This window comes from Caenorhabditis elegans, chromosome X (assembly GCF_000002985.6).
Source record: "Caenorhabditis elegans chromosome X".
NCBI lineage: Eukaryota > Metazoa > Nematoda > Chromadorea > Rhabditida > Rhabditidae > Caenorhabditis > Caenorhabditis elegans.
Genome location: NC_003284.9, coordinates 1907238 through 1925277, shown reverse-complemented (window position 1 = coordinate 1925277; position 18040 = coordinate 1907238). Strand labels below are relative to the sequence as shown.

The 18040-nt window shown below is 36.8% G+C and overlaps 5 protein-coding genes across 5 annotated transcripts; 3 read left to right on the top strand and 2 right to left on the bottom strand.

The window, feature by feature from the left end:
- Window positions 1–1039: 1039 nt before the first annotated feature.
- Window positions 1040–1555, top strand: ZC53.2 (Robl_LC7 domain-containing protein; the record flags this gene model as incomplete). Its single annotated transcript, NM_075951.1, has 1 exon — window positions 1040–1555. One exon carries the CDS (start codon window positions 1040–1042, stop codon window positions 1553–1555), a length of 516 nt encoding a protein of 171 aa, NP_508352.1.
- Window positions 1556–2883: 1328 nt separating this feature from the next.
- ZC53.22 (uncharacterized protein) lies at window positions 2884–3706 on the top strand. The gene is made up of 2 exons (NM_001373235.2): window positions 2884–3052; window positions 3223–3706. Exons 1-2 carry the CDS (start codon window positions 2912–2914, stop codon window positions 3244–3246), a joined length of 165 nt encoding a protein of 54 aa, NP_001360797.1. The 5' UTR covers window positions 2884–2911; the 3' UTR covers window positions 3247–3706.
- A 1816-nt stretch (window positions 3707–5522) lies between these two features.
- Window positions 5523–7809, bottom strand: dot-1.5 (Histone-lysine N-methyltransferase, H3 lysine-79 specific; the record flags this gene model as incomplete). Its single annotated transcript, NM_075950.7, has 5 exons — window positions 5523–5723; window positions 6340–6593; window positions 6648–6856; window positions 6951–7215; window positions 7586–7809. The coding sequence occupies 5 exons, from the start codon at window positions 7807–7809 to the stop codon at window positions 5590–5592; spliced, it is 1086 nt and encodes a 361-aa protein (NP_508351.2). The 3' UTR covers window positions 5523–5589.
- A 306-nt stretch (window positions 7810–8115) lies between these two features.
- rgs-9 (Regulator of G-protein signaling rgs-9) lies at window positions 8116–10020 on the bottom strand. The gene is made up of 5 exons (NM_075949.8): window positions 9765–10020; window positions 9571–9713; window positions 9349–9524; window positions 9184–9299; window positions 8116–8425 (listed from the first exon to the last, which is right to left on the bottom strand). Exons 1-5 carry the CDS (start codon window positions 9962–9964, stop codon window positions 8353–8355), a joined length of 708 nt encoding a protein of 235 aa, NP_508350.1. The 5' UTR covers window positions 9965–10020; the 3' UTR covers window positions 8116–8352.
- A 1900-nt stretch (window positions 10021–11920) lies between these two features.
- ZC53.1 (NR LBD domain-containing protein) lies at window positions 11921–14335 on the top strand. Its single transcript, NM_075948.7, has 8 exons — window positions 11921–12065; window positions 12110–12217; window positions 12264–12431; window positions 12480–12635; window positions 12680–12820; window positions 12946–13134; window positions 13241–13491; window positions 13573–14335. Exons 1-8 carry the CDS (start codon window positions 11929–11931, stop codon window positions 13875–13877), a joined length of 1455 nt encoding a protein of 484 aa, NP_508349.4. The 5' UTR covers window positions 11921–11928; the 3' UTR covers window positions 13878–14335.
- The last annotated feature ends 3705 nt before the right edge of the window (window positions 14336–18040 follow it).

The following is an 18040-nucleotide window of genomic DNA, read 5'->3' as shown; positions in this document are numbered from 1 at the left end:
ATGCCTGCAAATTTGAAGGATTGGAACAGTTGGAAGAAGTTCAACATAAAAGAGCAGGAAAAACAAATTTGGAAGATGGAAAGGAAAAGCAGTACACCAACGTACAAGGGAACAAGTGCAGAATAAACTGTATTTATATGAAAAAAGTTTATTGAGAATTATATGTACAAAACATGTTGTATTAAGATTTTAATAAATGATTTTAAGTAAAGTTTGTATTTAAATAAGCAAATACTATTCAAGTTCCAAAGATAAGGGAACGTAGATTGGAAGTCCAACAAGAAAAATAATGAAGTATTGGCTAAGTTGACAATTTAAGGAAAAGAAGCAAGGAATATATGTGCACGTATACTTGTGGAGGTTACTGTAGGAAGTATGATAGTGTTTTGAAAGCCATGAATTCAAAATACAAGTTGATCCAGTTCAAAGAGTTCTGGTATTGAGATGTAAATTTATAATAAAGGAGAAGGTATACGGTGGAGAGATAAAGTTTTCATCGCGTGGTCACATTGTTGCAAGAGGGGAGCAGGCAGTATAGGGTGAAAAGCTTATACTGTTAGAACATGTAATCATAAGCCTCAGTATACAGAAAGTATACAAATTACGCTTAAGCTAAGAAGGGTACCAATAGTCATAAGGTAGCCTATGACGTCACAGAAATAGTGTATGGAAAGTATTGCACAAGTGACAGACGTGACACTGATCATGTCACACGGGGAAAGTGAAGGAGAAGAAATGTAGAAAGAAGTAGAATTGAAGATCATTAACAATTGAGTAAAGTTTTGACAAATTCAGGTAACCGGTCAGTTAGTTGAAGTACGAATAAAGCAAGAGATCAAGACAAGAATTCTAGGAAAATCGCGAATTCCTGGAAACAAAATATGATTTTAAATTACTATTTTTTTTTAAAGTAAAGTACAAAGAAGCTAAGATACACCAAAATGGTTCAAGTTGGTTGAATTCCGTATTATTATTCATTCGTGAAAAGCTGAAGATTGAAAGTATAATGTGAAATTTCAGAAATCAAAAGGGTAAGCTAATGGAGAACGAATTTCTTGGTCAAAAACAACGCGTTGGTCGTTTGGTCAATGCGGCAATCATGGCAATCACCGAGGCATCTGGGCTTACGCTCAACATTGATTCGGGATTGTTGGAGATGAGCGACGTTCGGGAGGACGTCATTCGGGTGAAAGCGGATGTGGACGGCTCGTTGGAGTGTCTGTCGACAGCAAGAAGTGATCAGACGAATTACATCCAAATGGAAATTTATATAGCTACAATCACGGGAATAGTCATGGATATGAAGTACAGAGGTGTAGACATTGACATGCCTGCCACATACTTGAGAGTAGTTGATAAGTTCCCGAAAGAAATGAGGGAGAAGCTGAGAGCGAAAGTTCACAGTGATAAATACAATGGAAAATATGAAAAGTTGGAAGAAATGATTTCAAAGATCATTACTACCAAAGTATTGATCCAAAAGGAGGAAGAAAAGAAAGAAAAGGTGAAAGACTTTGATGTCAATGCGACTGAAAGTCTGGGCGAGTCTCATTAGAGACTTGCTCCGAAACAATAAAGCTCCTACGGGAGCAAAAAGGTCCAACAAAAGAAGAGGTTGGATTAAAAAGAAAGAATGATAATAAATGTAAGGAAATGTAAGTTAAGTTAAAAGTTAAAGAAAAATAAGAAATGAAAGAGCATAAAACTGAACCACACAAGATGCAATTCAAGGAGTGAAATGAAATGAAGGATAAGTTATGATAAAAAGTAAAGAAAAAGCAAGAATGAAGATGAAGAAGGAATGAAGAAGACGAAGAAGACGAAGGAGAATGTGAAGAAGGAAAAGAAAGAAAACGTAGAGGGGTACTGTAGGAAAGAAGCCAAAAAGAAGGATGTTACAATGATATTGTAAGAGCAAGCGATCGAAAGAAGCACAAGAAGAAGACCGTGTCAAAAGGAAATTATGTCTTATTATCACTTCGTGGTCATAAGCCATCGTTTTGGGGCCGGGAGTGTCGCGAAGTCGGTGAATACAAAGATTCACTCGCTCACGACTTATTAATAAATATAAAGATTTATTAACAAGAGAATTAAATGTAAAGATTAGTTCAATATTATTACGTAACACTTGCTCACCACCGCACCAACCGAACGGCGGCATGATAATTGATTGCTAAAGTGTTAGTGATTCAAGGCTTTCCCCTTGAATCACTCGTAATAAATGAATTAGTAGAATAAGAGTCTTTTGTTAGTCCTATCAGTACCTCATGGGCCGGAAACCACTCCGAAACACACTTAGTAGAAAAGGAGTTAAATCATCGAAGTATAAGTGTTGCAGAATGTAGAGAATGGATTGCAAATAAGAAATATGAATATGAAAGTTTAGGGAAAGGCGAATTAAATGTTCCATTTTTAATATTTTTTGACTCGTTTTCATTGATAGGAGTCTGAGCTTTGTCAGAAAGAAACATTATCACCTTTTCAAACACTTAGAATTTTTCTAGTTTGTGGCTTAATAACAGGCTCTCAAATTTTCTTAAGAAATTTTAAAATGAAAATTAAATAAAAGTGTTGACCAGAGCCACTAATCTCATGTTATTATTATTTGTTATTTAAAAACGTTCTGATAACTATTTTAGCTTTCAAAATAACTTTCATATTTATAAAACTAACACAATATTTAAAATTTTGAACTAACAAAGTTTTTATCAAATTTTTATAAATTTTTGTTATTATAGTAGACAACTTTCAAATACAATAACTTTTTCATTTTCCAAAAATTGTGCGCATCCGGCAACTCCGATGCGAGAATATTTTTGCCGATCTCTCACCGTCTGCGTTTCTAACTCTCTTCACACTTTTGCCGCAGACTGTAAAGCCGTCATTCTTGTCTCCTTCGCTTGCTGTGTGCATGGCGTCCCCTTTTATTCTGATTTTTCTTCTATTCTATTTTCTTTTTGTATTCCTGGGCGCTTGTGTGTTGCCCTCCACTTTATTCATTCTAAATAATTATGCTAATGCTGGATTTCTTTCTTTGCTGGAGCCTCGAAAGGTTTGTCGTTTAAAACTTATAAATTATGCAAAGTGTGAATATTTTCAAAAGGAAACATCACAAGAAAAGTGTTTTTGAGATATTTTTAATCTTTTGAAACTTTTCACAAACTGACAGCTAGATGAACAACGATAAATAAACAACAAAAAGGCCAAAACTCATTGTTTCAGGCAAAAAAATCGAAAAAAAATTGAAAAATCGTCGTCAATAATGTGGACTTTTTGGAACAAGGAATGCTAAAATAAATTTTTTCTTCGATTTTGCACGAGTTTTTGTGAGCCAACCCAGGCATCTTTTAAATGTATGTACTAGGTCTAATTTGTTCGATCTTTCTATTATGTATTTTGTTCAGAAAAATCCTTCCTAGATATCTACACCTCAACAAAGTCAAGTCTAAAAAAATATCCCGATCCAAATATCTCTATTTGTTTCCTCTTTTCTTTTCCTATTTCTTCTAGAATGTCAAGTATTCCCTATTTGAATTTTTTTTTCTTTGCACAGTTTATCACCCTATGAAACGTATTATATTTTTCCCACCTTTCACATCCCCGCTCCGCTGTCTTTGATTGACTTTGTCCACATTTTTCGTTTTTTTATAGTTTTCTTTTTATTTATTTTGTACGTAATATAATGTTTAATAACCCAAGTTTGAGATATCGACTACGCAACTCCAAAACATTGACATAGTTTTTGCAATCCTAGACATTTTAGACAGGTTGATCTAGGAAAACGGAAGGGCGCTAATTTTTTTATTGTAACGTTTTTTTTCTTCTTATATTCCAACATTTGCTTGCAGATTTGCCAAATTTGCAACAGCGGAAACTGATGAGAAGTCGAAGGTGGCAATTTCAGAAGGTTAGAAATTTGGAACTTTTCAAATCTGCACCTAAAATTCACAGCTGATCGAAACCAGTTTGTTTCAATTTTGTTCTAGCTGACTGTTGAAAAATAAATAAATTATTTTGTACTATACTTTGTCTGCAGATCGAGCATGTTGCCTGCTGGTTGCTTTTAAGTTTGGCCAAAATCAGCTCAAATTGCTTAAAATTCCAAAATTTTTAATTTTAAAACTTCTCTGAAATGGGTAATAAAAACATAAAAAATAGTAGTTTTGGACATTTTAAGAAAACAAATTGACCATAAAAAGTACAGTAACCCTTCAAAAAAGATTAAGAATTGCCAAAAGTGGATAATTATTACTGAAGTTCCAATATTTTCAAACTCTTTTAAATTGATTTTTATTCAATTAAGAAGACTCAAAGTTACCTCAGAAACAATAAAAAACGTTCATTTTTAAGAGATAAATATTTCAGACGTTTTCAGAACAACATTTTTTGACCAAAAAAAAAGGCAGTCATTAGATGGCTGAGAACAATTTGTAAAAACCAAAGTCTATATTTGTTGAAAACCGGTAATTCATGTACGCCGAATCTAATAAATGTAGGTTTAGCCCATCAAAAACTATTAAAAAATTGCAAAATTGGGCAATTTATTGTAAAAATTCGCAGTTTTGAAACTCTTCTGAAATGATTAATTATTGAAGTTAGAGGACTCAAAATTAATTTCCGAACACTAAAAAATGGTCCTTTTACAATTATTATAGTTTTGAAAGATTTCAAAACAATTATTTGTTTGATCAAAACAAAGAAAGTGGCTGAAAAAAATTTGTCAAAATAAATCTATATTTGTTGAAAACCGGTAATTTATGAGTGCTGAATCTAGAACATCTAAGTTTAACTCTTCAAATCCTTTTGCAATTAGACGTAATTTCTACCAAAGTAAAATGCATACTTATATTTTTGTGAAGCCATAAGTTCCCATTTCAACCTGAAAACTGATTAACGTATGTAATTATAATATATTCACAATTTATTCATAAAAAACATTGAAATTTAAAACCTGCATAAAAATGAAATTGTCAAAACCATACGCGGAAAGGAGGAAGTGTGTGAGTTGAAAAATACTGGAAATTATTTAAGGACGAACATAGGGAGTTGATGAGGACACGGGGAATTCAGAAAGATATGGAGACGTGCTGTGGAGTTGAGAAGTTGTTGTGGGGGTGAGAAAAAAATTACAATTTGCATTCGTTCATGCTACTAATACAGCATAGAAGAAGTTGATAATATCACAAATTGATGACTCCAAATCCAGAGGTTTTTCACCTAATGGACGCTAATTCTTGAACCTTCAGCATTGAGTGGATGATTTGACAGCAAACGCAGTGTAAAAAAGGCAATGAATGGAGCAACAAGGAGCAAGAGGGATGAAGAAATGTGTCTCGAAATCTGAAATTCTCAAAAAATTATATGTTTCTTTTGACTTCAAAAAACTAAAAACTTACGTTTTGTTTTGAACTAATTTTTCAGGTTTTAAAAACAGAAAAACATAGGAAACTCACTGAAAAATACTCGTATTTGAGCTTCAGAAGTATAATTAATTGTTGATATCTGGTGAGCAGTTGAAATATGGGGATGACACACTAGATTGTAGAAGATATTTTGCGAACATTATTGAAAGAAGGCATGGGTCGAGAATCACTGATCAGTTGGCTGTGGAGTAGGCAGCGCAGAATGGATAGTTGTCAAGTAGAACTGCTGAGTTAATCCGGTCCAGCTCACGTTATTTGACACTGATCGCAGCTTTTTGGTGGAAGTGATGCTGGCGAGTTCTGAAATTTTTTGATATCAAGTTATCCGCTCAAAATCACAGGGTAAAAAGTAGTTCTAAAAATGACTAACTGGTTAAAACTAAACTAAAACCTCTGGAAAACTTAAAAATCATTTTCTACTGTGTACCTAGCCAAACGATTTTTTCCGGCAAATCGGCAAACCGGCAAGCCGGCGAATTGCTGGAATTGAAAATTTCCGGCAAACCGGCAAGCCGGCAAATTGGTGACTTGCCCAAAATTTTCGGCAAGTTGTTGCTCTGCACTTATTTTTTTTGGAAATTTCAGAATTTCAAATTCAAATAGCAAAACTAAACGCATCCATAATCCTCTATTTTAAAAATTAAGCAAATTCTATAAAATATCTAGAAATAACGGGAAAAAATTCAAAATGACACAGTTTTAAGTGTTTCTGTCTGATTAAAAATCTCTCTAAACATCTCCGGCAAATCCGGCAAATCGCCAAATCGGCAATTTGCAGGAATTGAAAAAATCGGCAAACCGGCAATTTTCGCCCATCCCTGATTCAGACTACTTGCATTTTTTACTATTGATTGAAGTGATGATTCTATAGAACAATCACAATTTTTTAAAATCTACATAGAAAAAAAAAACTCACGAGAAGTCCAAGCATTGCTAGCTTCTGGAGATCTTCCACGATTCACAAACTCCGAGGTGGAAATGATTCTGGTTCCCACCTTGCACTTTTTGAATAGATTCTCCGAATTGAGCATCAATGGCGGATCGAACTTCACGTTGTTCATAAACAACAGCGTAGCTTCACTGGTAATCAATTCAACTGCTTCAGCATCCAAGAAGCTTCCATGAATCAGCTTGATCTCAAGAGGTGCTTTTCCCAAGTGCTTCATTAGTCTGCACAATATTATTTCAATTTCGGAGAGTGGATTATAATTTTTTTTAACTCACGAAATAAAATGCGATCGGTTAAGCTCTGCACACTTGCTAGGATACTGCATTATCTCAAATCCGATAGATTTCTTGACTCCAGCAAACGCAGACAAGAAGAGCACAGTTTGCCCAACTCCTGAGCCCAGGTCAGCAAAGATGTCATCCGTGCCCACTTCAAGCTCCTCGCAGATCGACAACAGTTGGTTCAAGGCCGTTTCTCCATACGTCTGAAATTTTTCCAATACAAGATTTGTAGATTTGAAATATGAGTTTAAAGTCTACATCACTGCATGATGGTTTTTCGTTAAAATAAAAGATTACCTCTGCGGAATGGGGACGATAGTTGTTCAAGAGTTTCTCATCACCAATCGATAGCTCTCTTGAAAAGTAGCAAATCCGACTAGCATGCTTCGCAGAGCACTTCTCCTTCATCCACAACTCCATGGCTTCCGGCAACGGTCGGTGATGGGAAGCTCGAATTTTTCCGTTCAGATTCTTCAGGTAAGACTTGAACTTCGCCGGATCCTCGATTACTTCTTTCGTTGGCTGTTTTACTTCAAGCCAATCGAGCAATGTTTTATGGATTCCGAAAGAAAAAACGTAACTTTTAGGTGAAATTTCATAGCCAAATGCCGAGTAAGGGAAAGTTTTTTTGAAACATTTTAACTATCAAAAGCTAAAACAATCAGAAAATTGGGAATTAGAACACTGAATAATTAGGCAAATTATTGATTTAAAAAAAATTATCAGCAACTGCGACAAAAATGAGTTGCCAAAATTGGTGATTTTAAAAAACTTAACTTATTTTTTGGAGTTTTGAAATGCCAAAAACTTTCTTTTATCCAGATTCAAGAGAAAAGTAAGTCAAACTAGAGGTTTTGAAGTTTTTAATAGTTTTACTTAAGTTAATAGCGGAGCCACAAGTCTGCATTAAGTTTTAAATTTTTAAAACTTACGTTTTCAACATATCGCCAATTGTCCAACGAGAATCCAGCTTATTTTGGAATTCGAACGGAAAAGTAGTACGACGCAGCTGCTCGATAAAGAGTTTGTCGGTGTGATCCGTGAGCTTGGGAGCCGGTGGTTCTGGTGCAGTCGAGTTTTTAGATCGAGGACGAAGTCTACTACACTGTCCGGATGGTGTTGGAGCTTCTGAGGAGGATGGAGTGGCATCGGACATTTCGGAGCAGCAGTAAAATGCGCAAGTCTTCTGAAAATGGATTTTTAAAAATAATTTTCAATTGAGCAAAGATTAAAAAGGTGAAAAAAGTTAAACAAAAAGTGCTCCTATATAAAAATATAAACAGAAAAAACAAGAAAAATGATTGCAAAAATTGAGGAACAATTTAAAAAGTAGCATTTCTAAGAAAATTTGCATCAAAATTATTTTTCCCGGTGGTGAGCCTTGGAAAGAAATTACGTCAAAAATATCACCAGCAGATTCAACTAGTTCATCTGAAAGCCATTTTGCCCAACTTTACACAATATTTGCTACATTTGCAATCGGAATTTCTACCGTTTGTTGAGAAAATTTGGCATATTGCCAATTAATTACACAATTATCCATAATCCTCATTTAACAGTTTTAATTTGAACAAGATATTGGTTAGTAATAATCAAATCAAATGTAGACATACATATAACAAGAACAATAGAAACTAGGTGGGAGGATGTGAAAAATGTTCTGAGAAAACCAAAAAGGGATATCATAGTTACACGGAGTTTATTCATTGAGTTGAGTTGCTCCAGAAGATACCGTTTTGAGGAGGTTCAAGTAGATTGGATCTTGGAGAAATCTGAAAAAAACTTAATTAGAACTGAGAATTCGAGACGAGATGACTTGAAACTAAAAATTCAGTACAAGTACGTCACAAATAATTCTTATCACATGTCACCAATATTAGTCTCACTAGCATAGCCTGTATTGCTCTGGCGTTCTTAAACTCCTCAGGTAAACCATACCTTGCATATGCCTATCAATCACTCCGGCAACGCTTTAATACCACGCCGATGTCGGCTTCAAACCACGCCGGTGTCGGCTTAAAACCACGCCGGCGTTCGCTCCAAACCACGCCAGCGTCGGCTTCAAACCACACAGGCAACGCTTTAAAACCACGCCGGCAACGCTTCTAAACCATGCCGGTGTCGGCTTCAAACCACGCCGGCATCGCTTGAAAACCACGCCGGTGTCGGCTTCAAACCATGCAAGCGTCGGCTTCAAACCACGCCGGCAACGCTTGAAAACGACACAGGCGGCGGCTTCAAACCACGGCGGCACCGCTTCAAAACCACGCCGGTGTCGGCTTCAAACCATGCAAGCGTCGGCTTCAAACCACGCCGGCAACGCTTGAAAACGACACAGGCGGCGGCTTCAAACCACGGCGGCACCGCTTCAAAACCACGCCGGTGTCGGCTTCAAACCACGCCGGGAACGCTTGAATACCACGCCGGTGTCGGCTTCAAACCTCGCAGGAGCTGGCAGGCTAGTGTGGTTTGGTTTATCTGAGCCGATAAATTGTCCCCTGTGGATACAAAAATTATCTTCTCAACTCACTTCTTGTACGAATCCTTTGGAAAGTTGGTTCCAACATACGCCTGAGCACAGATGAACACGTCTCTTCCTGTTGGTCCTTGACGCGACACAAAACACATTTTCTCAAGATGAGCAATCTGAAAATTCCAATTCCAAAATTCCACCAAGACATCTCCAATAACTCACCTTTCTTGGGCATTCCCCGTACACGAACTTGTCATAAATCCGTTGAGCTTCGATGTCCCGTTTACGCCCCGGTTTCGTTCTTGTCCACCTGTACTCGCCGCTTTCCAGCCAAAAGTCGACGTAGTCATCCGAAGTCTGCTGTTTCAGAAATTGAACCAAGAGATCACTGCCGCCGTCTGAAAATTTAAGAATTAAAAAGGTAGTTGAAAAAAAACCACTTACATTCGCTGGCGGCAAGAGAGTGCGGCGATTTCTTCCAACTGAGAATATCCTCTCGAAGTGAGATTTCCGGAGAGCGGCGGAAGAGTGAAGCCGGTGATTTCAGTGCAGAGCTCAGCCTATCCTTGATACGGGTAAATGTACCTCTGCAAAAAGGGGAAATATTGATTTCTAAAAAAAAAATACACAAATCTTACCGGTTATTCTTGATATTTCTCATTGCGATGAGAAACAGAATAACTAAGACACTCTTTGTCTTGTGCCGATCATGTTGAGAAACCACGCAGTGCCTGGGGAACTCCTCATTCCAACGTGCAACTCCAGATGAACAAAGGAAATCCTCGCGGTACATAAGAGGTATGTGAGCCCTCCACGCGTTGTCGGCGGTGTGAACCATTTTGAAGAGAATGAGAACGAGCGATGTGGCAAGAGGTGGGGCTGTGTGTGTGAATGACCCGGTGAGGGTGCCCGTTTGCAGTGGGGCGCACTTGCAGTATTCCCCCGAGGCAGAATTTATTGAGGTCAATGGTGTTTTTGGCAAAACAGGAAAAAAATGTTTATAGTTTGGAGTATTGTGGTTCAGTGAAAAGGCGTTGGTTATTTGTGAACTATTTTATATTTTTATTGTCAATTCGTCATTTCAGCAATTGCACCATGCTGTTCTTTAATTTTGTGTGTACTGATTTCCGTCTGACAATCCGGTTTTTCATCTTGCAGACTGTGCCTCATTATATCCAGCTTCTCCTAGACCTGCTCCTCTCTCCTCCTGGGTATTAGAAGCCGTGTTTCTCATTTGTTCTGATTTGCCATATAATATTCATTCAAAATTTTTTTCGCTGTTCACATTAAGTGGTCCGTCGGAAACAAATATTTCAATTCAGTAATTTTTTATATTACAAAAAACTCGATATCATGGAAACTCTCTGACCGGCTTTTTCTACACTTTTTCCCAAAGAAGTCGGAGCGTCTCGTCTCGTGTCTAATAACATAACCTCCCACAGACTGTCCTCTTTTTCGCTGTGCGTCTCAGGGCTCCCCTTACTACGCAAAACCGCTCTCTTTAAGCCCCGCCCATTGCGCGCGCGGCCTGTTTTTTGTTATTGCTCATCTGAGGTAAGTCACTGTCCTTTTCGAACGACTTTCTTCCGGTTACCGCATTGTTTCTCTACGTCTCGTGTCTAATAACATAACTCCTCCCACAGACTGTCCCCTTTTTTGCCTGTTTCTCGGCACTCTCTCCTTTTCCTACACATTTTTTCTGTTCTCCTCTGTTAGCGCGTCCTAGTGAATGCACGACAGAGATATGTGCTATTGCTCATCTTCAGTCGGACACTGTTTCTCTTCTGTCATTATCTCAATTTTTTCGGCATTTGTTGATACCTGTTCTAACTTCATTTAATTGTTTTGATTTAAAACGGCATTTTGAAAATTATCAGCAGCTTTCTGCAATCTTTTGAATGCTTCTCACTAATGTCAATTGCAGAAAACTTGTTAATGAAATGATAATTTTCGGATCAGTTTCCTGTTTTCCAAAACTACTATTTGCTGAATTTCTCGTTGAAAACTAACTCACAAGATGTCGGTCGCTTTAACTATCAGGTCAAAATGAAAATGAAATTGTAGACCATATCATGATCTTTTTTTTTCAGTAGAAATTGACTTTTCCATAGTTAAAGTTCCAAAAAAGTGGTCAATTTCTAGCTGACATTTTGTCATTTCATCCTTTCTATTTTTTAGAGCTGATTCAGGCAATTGTTCACCAACAAATGGAGCTAATGAATGACTCCTTGATGAAATGATAATTTTATGATCAGTTTCTTGTTTTTCAAAACATCTTATTGCTAAATTTCTAGTGGGAAACTAACTCACAAGATATCGGACGCTTCAACTGCTAGGCCAAATTAAAGCGAAAATTGAAGACCATATTATGAGCAACTTTTTTATTCAGTAGGAATTGACATTTCCATAGTTAAAATTCCAAAAAAGTGGCCAATTTCTAGCTGATATTTTGTCCTTTCATCCTTCCCATTTTTAGGAGCTAATTCAGGAAATTCCTCACCAAAAATAAAGCTGCCCAATCAAATCCAAATTGTGTAACTGTGAGACGTATTGATTTTTATTCAGTCTAATAACTCAAAAACTCATTATTTTATCTCTCTATCTAATCTTCCTCTTAGAATACTCTCTCACAAAGAAGGCGGAGCTCTCTCAGCCCATCCCACGCAATTTTCTCTTTTTTCAGTCTGCGTCTGACTTCCTCACGCCTCCCTTGTTAGCTTTATCTATTTTTTCCCCGAGAAACTGTTCCTTGAACTTGTTTCTGAAAATCGTCACTACAACTATTTTTTTTCAGTCTTAATAATGAGTCGTCGTCCCCCAATCCGAGTCACGCCCGAGGACATTACACGTCGAGAACGAGAGAGGAATCCTCAGGAAGATCGGCTAGCGGAGGAAATGTCGGATTCTACTAGACGTCGTTCGCAGCGGATATTGAATCGGTATTTATTGTTGATTAAAATAATTTCTAGTTTTCAATTTTCAGTGGATTCCGAGAGCCTCACCCAAGTGAGGTTTCGAACCCGACAATGAGATCTTCATCGCAAACTACAACACGAGGAACTGGATCTGGAATCTCGATCGGTGGCAACACGTAAGTAACTTTCTTTGAATTTAACGTTTCCATTTTCAAATTTCAGAGCATTCGATCAGGGCTCGTCGACCGGACGCACCACGTCCAATCAGCCGGAAAAAGCGTCAGTTCCGCAGCCCTTGCCACTAACACGAGTGTCGGATCGTGTCAGAAGACGGACAGTTCAGTTTGCCGATGTGTCACCGACCGCGTCTTCAAGAAACACTCTAAACGAGTAAGTAGCCATTTTTAAAAATTATTTTCTAGTTTTGTTTACTTTCAGCGGATTCTATGATCCTCGTCCGAGCCAGCTGACTGATCCATCTGTCAGATCTTCCTCGCCGTCCCGGATTGACCAGCTCCGGCAGTTCCTCCAGCAAACAGGAAGTCTCCCATCTAGATCAGAATCAAGAGTATCCAGTGTCTCAACCGCGAACATGTAAGCTTTTTGTGACGGAATAATTTCGAGTGTCTTTTTTTTAGCGCTTTTGATCAGGGATCCGCAAACTCGGGAGAGTCCAGGCAGGATGTACGGCGGAGTAGACGACGAATCGTCCGGAAACGATTCGCGAATTTTTCGCTTCGCCACACAATTTGCGCCTGCGCCCAAGCACGGGTTTGCTAGTAAGCCTAAAAATACAAAATACTCCACACGTGTCGAAGTTTTTTTTTTTTGATTTAAAAATTTACTATTAAAATGAGGGCACAAGTACCTAGCAAACTTTTATGAAAAATATTTTTCTTTTCAGCCGAGTCCGAAATCCGCCATATCTTCATCATTTTCATGGAGAATCTCTTCCGGAAAGCGCTCAAATGCGCGAGCCGAGAAATTTGAGCGTTCAAGAAATGGCCCAAAAGGGCATTTTACGATGCTCGTACGAATACTACAACCATCTGCGAGCTGAAATTCTTGTAACAGACGATGATGGTACATCGCAGTGAGTTTCGTTTGTATTTTTCGAATTGAGTTTCACCGACCTCATCTGACTTTTGACAACGATTTTTCAAATACAAAACGAAAGTTGCTAAAATTAATTTTTGCAGGCAGCCGAGAGGAAGTGCTCGTGGAGACAACAAGCGAAAATCCCCCCAGGAGCCAAGTATGAGTTATGAAGGCCCGAAGCCAAAGCATTCAACTCATGAGACACCTGAAGACGCCAAACCGGAGGCATTCACATCTGTTAAACCACCAACATCATCTGGAAACCAGTCAATACGTGCTCCAATGAACGAACCGTCCTACGAACGGATTCAGGCATTGGTTCGAGACGTTTATGCTCGACGCAAAAGTGGAGGTTAGTATTTATTTTTTTTGTTCAAATGTTGATCTCTGCTTGCTGAGTTTTTGCAGTTATTAACATTTGGTTTCTTTTCAGCTGTGAACGATGATTTGACCGTCTCACTCGATGGCTTCCGCATGGTCATGTTTAGCAGATCACCAGCAACGGCACTGCAGATTCTGACTGCTTCGGACTACTTGCGTATCCGAGGAAGATCACTTAGTCAAAGAGATCAACAAGATGCTCGCCTCTTCCAGCAATTGGCGCGAATAATCCGAGAAGAGAGACCAATGCAGTTGATCAGTGATGTTTTCTTCTTAATCTGCCGAGTTGGCGACCAGGAATACCGGCGTCTAGAAGATCAATTTATCCAGATTTTTTTAATGAATGAGGAAGCCTGAAAATCTTCATTATTTACCTTTTATCCTTTTACCTTTAAAACACGATCCAATTGTCAGGTCATTCACTAATATGATCCAGAAACTTTTGATGCAGCCTTAAGCTTTGTATATGTATTTGCCTCCCCATTTCTTGTTCATACAGACCCGGGAATTTGTCCCCCGGGTCTGTATTTTTTATCAAGAATTCTGGATCTTGTATCCCATTGTTTTCTCCCCTGTTCACTTACAAATTTGTAACCCCTGTGCCCATGTTGAAGAGCCCTGTGAGCTCTTTGTTACTTCGTCTGAATCTGTTGAAAAGCCGTGTGAATCGGCTCGTATTCCCTCTTGTTTTCTTTTGAATTATGTTACCTGCCATATCTACAGCAAATTTTTGACCTAATTATATGCCTGATGTTTCCCCATTTGTTCTAAATCAATTGATCACCCAAATATGCGTAATAAATGTATTTTATGGGATTTTTTTCAAATATTCTACACTCTTATTTCAGAAAACAACTATAACTAAAACAAAGTTAAGATTATTTTGGACTTGGAATTTCTAGAGTTTGGCAGAATTTCTATAATGGATCAGTTGCCCAAAAATTGAAACACAAGATTACATTTTGGCGAGTCGGAACATTTTTGAAGGATCAGAAACATCAAATTAGCTCTTGAGGAAACCCCTAGCTACTTCATCAATGATAAGTTCGGAGCGTTTTTTGTAGATCAGTAAACACTACCAGACTTAAGGCTTAAATCACAAAATCTCAAAGGAACTTTGGGCTTCTGGATTTGATACTTTTAAGAGATCTTACATAAAATGAGCAATTTTAACTGTTTCCAATCTGGATTTTTTCAGACTATTTTTTCAAAAGTTCGAACCAAAACAGGTACATACGTTTCAATGTGAAATCAACCAATTACAGGCATCATTTCGAATTAAAAAATTTTTTTAAATAAAGATATCTGACGGGAAAGTATAGCAGTTTTTTTTTCAATAACTGACAAGTAGTATTGTTGCAAATATGTAGTTCTATTTAGTCACAATCAGTTGGTACCAAAAGCTTCAATATAGAACAGGGAATAAATTACAGAGTACATTTTAGAAGTAATGCAACCAGGGGTGCACGGCGAGGGATGTTCGGCAATCGTACTTTCGGCAATTTCAGCCAAAATTGTCGATTGCCGGAATAGCCGGTTCCCGGAAAACAGAATTGCCGGAAATATACATCTGCTACTTTTTGCAGATTTGAGAGCCTAAACAGAAATGGTACTGAACAATTTTCTCTTTTAATCTCAAAATAAATTAAAAATTTATAAATTTAACCAAAAGCTGTATTTTTCAAAATTCCAAAAATACGGGAAAATCATAGGAAGCCCTTCTTTTTTCTTTCTTAAAACTGTTTAGAATTGTCATTTATATAAGAAAATACCAAATAAATTATGCTAGCTAATACGGAACATATTTAAAAATTGCAATATTTGACCAAAAGCTGTATTTTTCAAAATTCCAAAAGTACGGGAAAATCATAGGTAGCCCTTCTTCAAAAAATTTGAAAGGTTCCAAAATTAGGTCAAATAAAATAACACCCTTTTTGAAATTTTTAATTTAAAAATTGAAATTTGCAGAGAGCAGAGTTCCAGCAAAGATCAGAATTAGAAGCGTCAAGAATGCAAGTACGAACTCCAGCAAATTGATATCCGGCAAACGGCAAACCGGCAATTTGCCGGAATTGAAAATTTCCGGCAAATCGGCAAACCGGCAAAACAATTTTATCTTTTTCGCTCTCTTCCCCTCTCCCTGTGAAATGAATAATGTTTAGGCGGCAGGGACGGCATGTGGGCGTGTCGCTTGCTACCCTCCCCTAAAAAGAATGCAGGGGCGGGCTCTTCTGCTCGAGCTTCAATTCTTCATTCTGTTTTCTATGCCGTTTGTGTGCGCATTTTCTTGCTCTCACACAAATTTTTGAATTGTGAGTGTTTTTTGATCTCTGAAGTGAACTCAATTTACCCAGCAAACTGTTATAGTATGTAGATTAAAAAGAAGTAATCATAAGATTCTTTGTTTTGTTAAGAATACAGACTCAAATAAAGCTCGAATTAACTAATGAGACTTTTCGAAAAATATTTCAAACGTTTTTACTGTGGTTAAAATTTGAAAAAAAAATCCCAATTTTAGCTGAACTCCCCAGCAACAGAAACTTAAATAGGTCTTCATTATTATCCTTTTTGTTCTTTTTTTAGTTGCATATAAGATCTATCTCACAAAATTTTGTTACCTAAATTGGGTACATTTTAGGCTGATAATTAACTGAAACTTGCCTGGGGTGCTGTAGTGCTACTGCACGGCTATTGTAAGATTACTATAGATGCCAGATGGCATGTATGTAATCGTGTAATTGCCATTTTCCCCTGCCGCTATCTTGCATAGCCAGCTAAGAGAGCAGCTGGCCGGAGAAGGGATCTCTTGCTCAAACTACAAACATTCATTATGCCTTCGACGTCGCCTTGTAAATGGTGACTACTTATTTTTGCTAGTTTTTTTTCTTCAATCCTGCTGGACAAGTATTAATATTAATAGAGTAAGCCATATATTCCGCAATTTGCAAAAAAAATAACTTCAATGCTAAAGTTATGTTTAAAAACCATACCAATGACATTAACAATAATAAAATCCGCCTATTTCAGTTTCAAGCTTACAATTTTGCTGTAAAGTGGCAAGATTCGGCTAGTCAGGCTATACAGGGCGATTTAAAATTATAGCAACCTTTTTTATCATCCGCCACACAGAGTCCTAAATGTTTAAATTAACCGGGTTTTTTATATTTGTTGAATGAAAATATTTTAATCAGGTTGACAAGTTTTTTTTTGGAGCAAAACTTATTTTCAATTAAGTTATAAGGTTTTGGCTGAAAGTGTCCTAAGATTGTAGTCTCCACGGGATAATTTTTTTTCAATTTTTACTTTTCGAGATTTTTCATGATTTCAAAATAACTATAACTAATAGCCAGAAAGTTTTTCAACGTCATATAAATTGCTTTCTGTATAAATTCTGATTATCTGTGTTTCGCACATATTTCACGAGCGAGCGCCTGTTAGCCATAAAATTGTAAAATTGTCGTGGTACCTATGTTGTGCCCTATTTTTCTTGCTTGCTATTCATTCACCATTTTTATTATTTTTTTTCCCGCTTACACATTTATTTTTTATTCCAACGTGATGCGTTCATCTATTTGCTGGAAATCGAGAGCTTAGGATTTTTTCCTAGGTGACAAAAAATGTCGAAAAACTACTAGTCGGCCTGCTACCATAATTTCATCCATAATTAGTTTTTTAGTTATTTTATTCAAACAAAAAAGTTGCTCTTGAAATTTCCTGTAAATGAAAAAAATTTTATATCTCTCCATGTTAATTTTTCATGTCCTTTTTTTAACAAATTTTAAAGGTATTTTGTAACTTTTTTAGTTTCACCCATTTTTTTATTCATTTAAAAATAATTTTTTTAAAGTGGACTTTGTGAAAATCACAACAATACAAAATAATTATCAGTTTTAACCAGGATAATTTTTATAGATATAAAATCATTATTAAACAGAAAAGTGATATTTTATGATCTCGGAAAAATCCCCGTAAATATGTAGTATAACGCTCCAAAATAAAAAAAAAAGGAACTTATCCTAAGTTTAAAAAAATATTTTGGTATTATATTAGTCGTTGTTGAAGGAAACAGTTTCGTCCTAATAATTATTAATATTTCCAAACATTTTTATTAGTTGAATGATAAAAAGTCGACCAAAAAGTAAGGTTTTATTTAAACGCTTTTTTCACGTTTCTTCATGATTTCATTTAGTTGTCTGTATATTAACATTTTGCTTGAAATTTTCCTTAAGTCGCCTTGTTTTAATAATTTGGGATTTATCTTTCACTGAAAATTGTAAGAAATCTGAAAACTTTTTGATTATTTTATTATGATCTGTGATAATTTTGGAATATTATTGGTGCATTCAAACTGGATCCCCACTTTCGATACTTTACCTTTGAGCTACCTTATTGTTTGAAGCCAATTTTTTTGGAGCAAAAACCCCCACAAGCTTTTCCCTTTCAAGCTCATGAAGCGAAAAAGAGCAACTATTGTTTACTCCTTTCAGTGGCTTACGTGATTTGATCAGTCGAAGCACAAC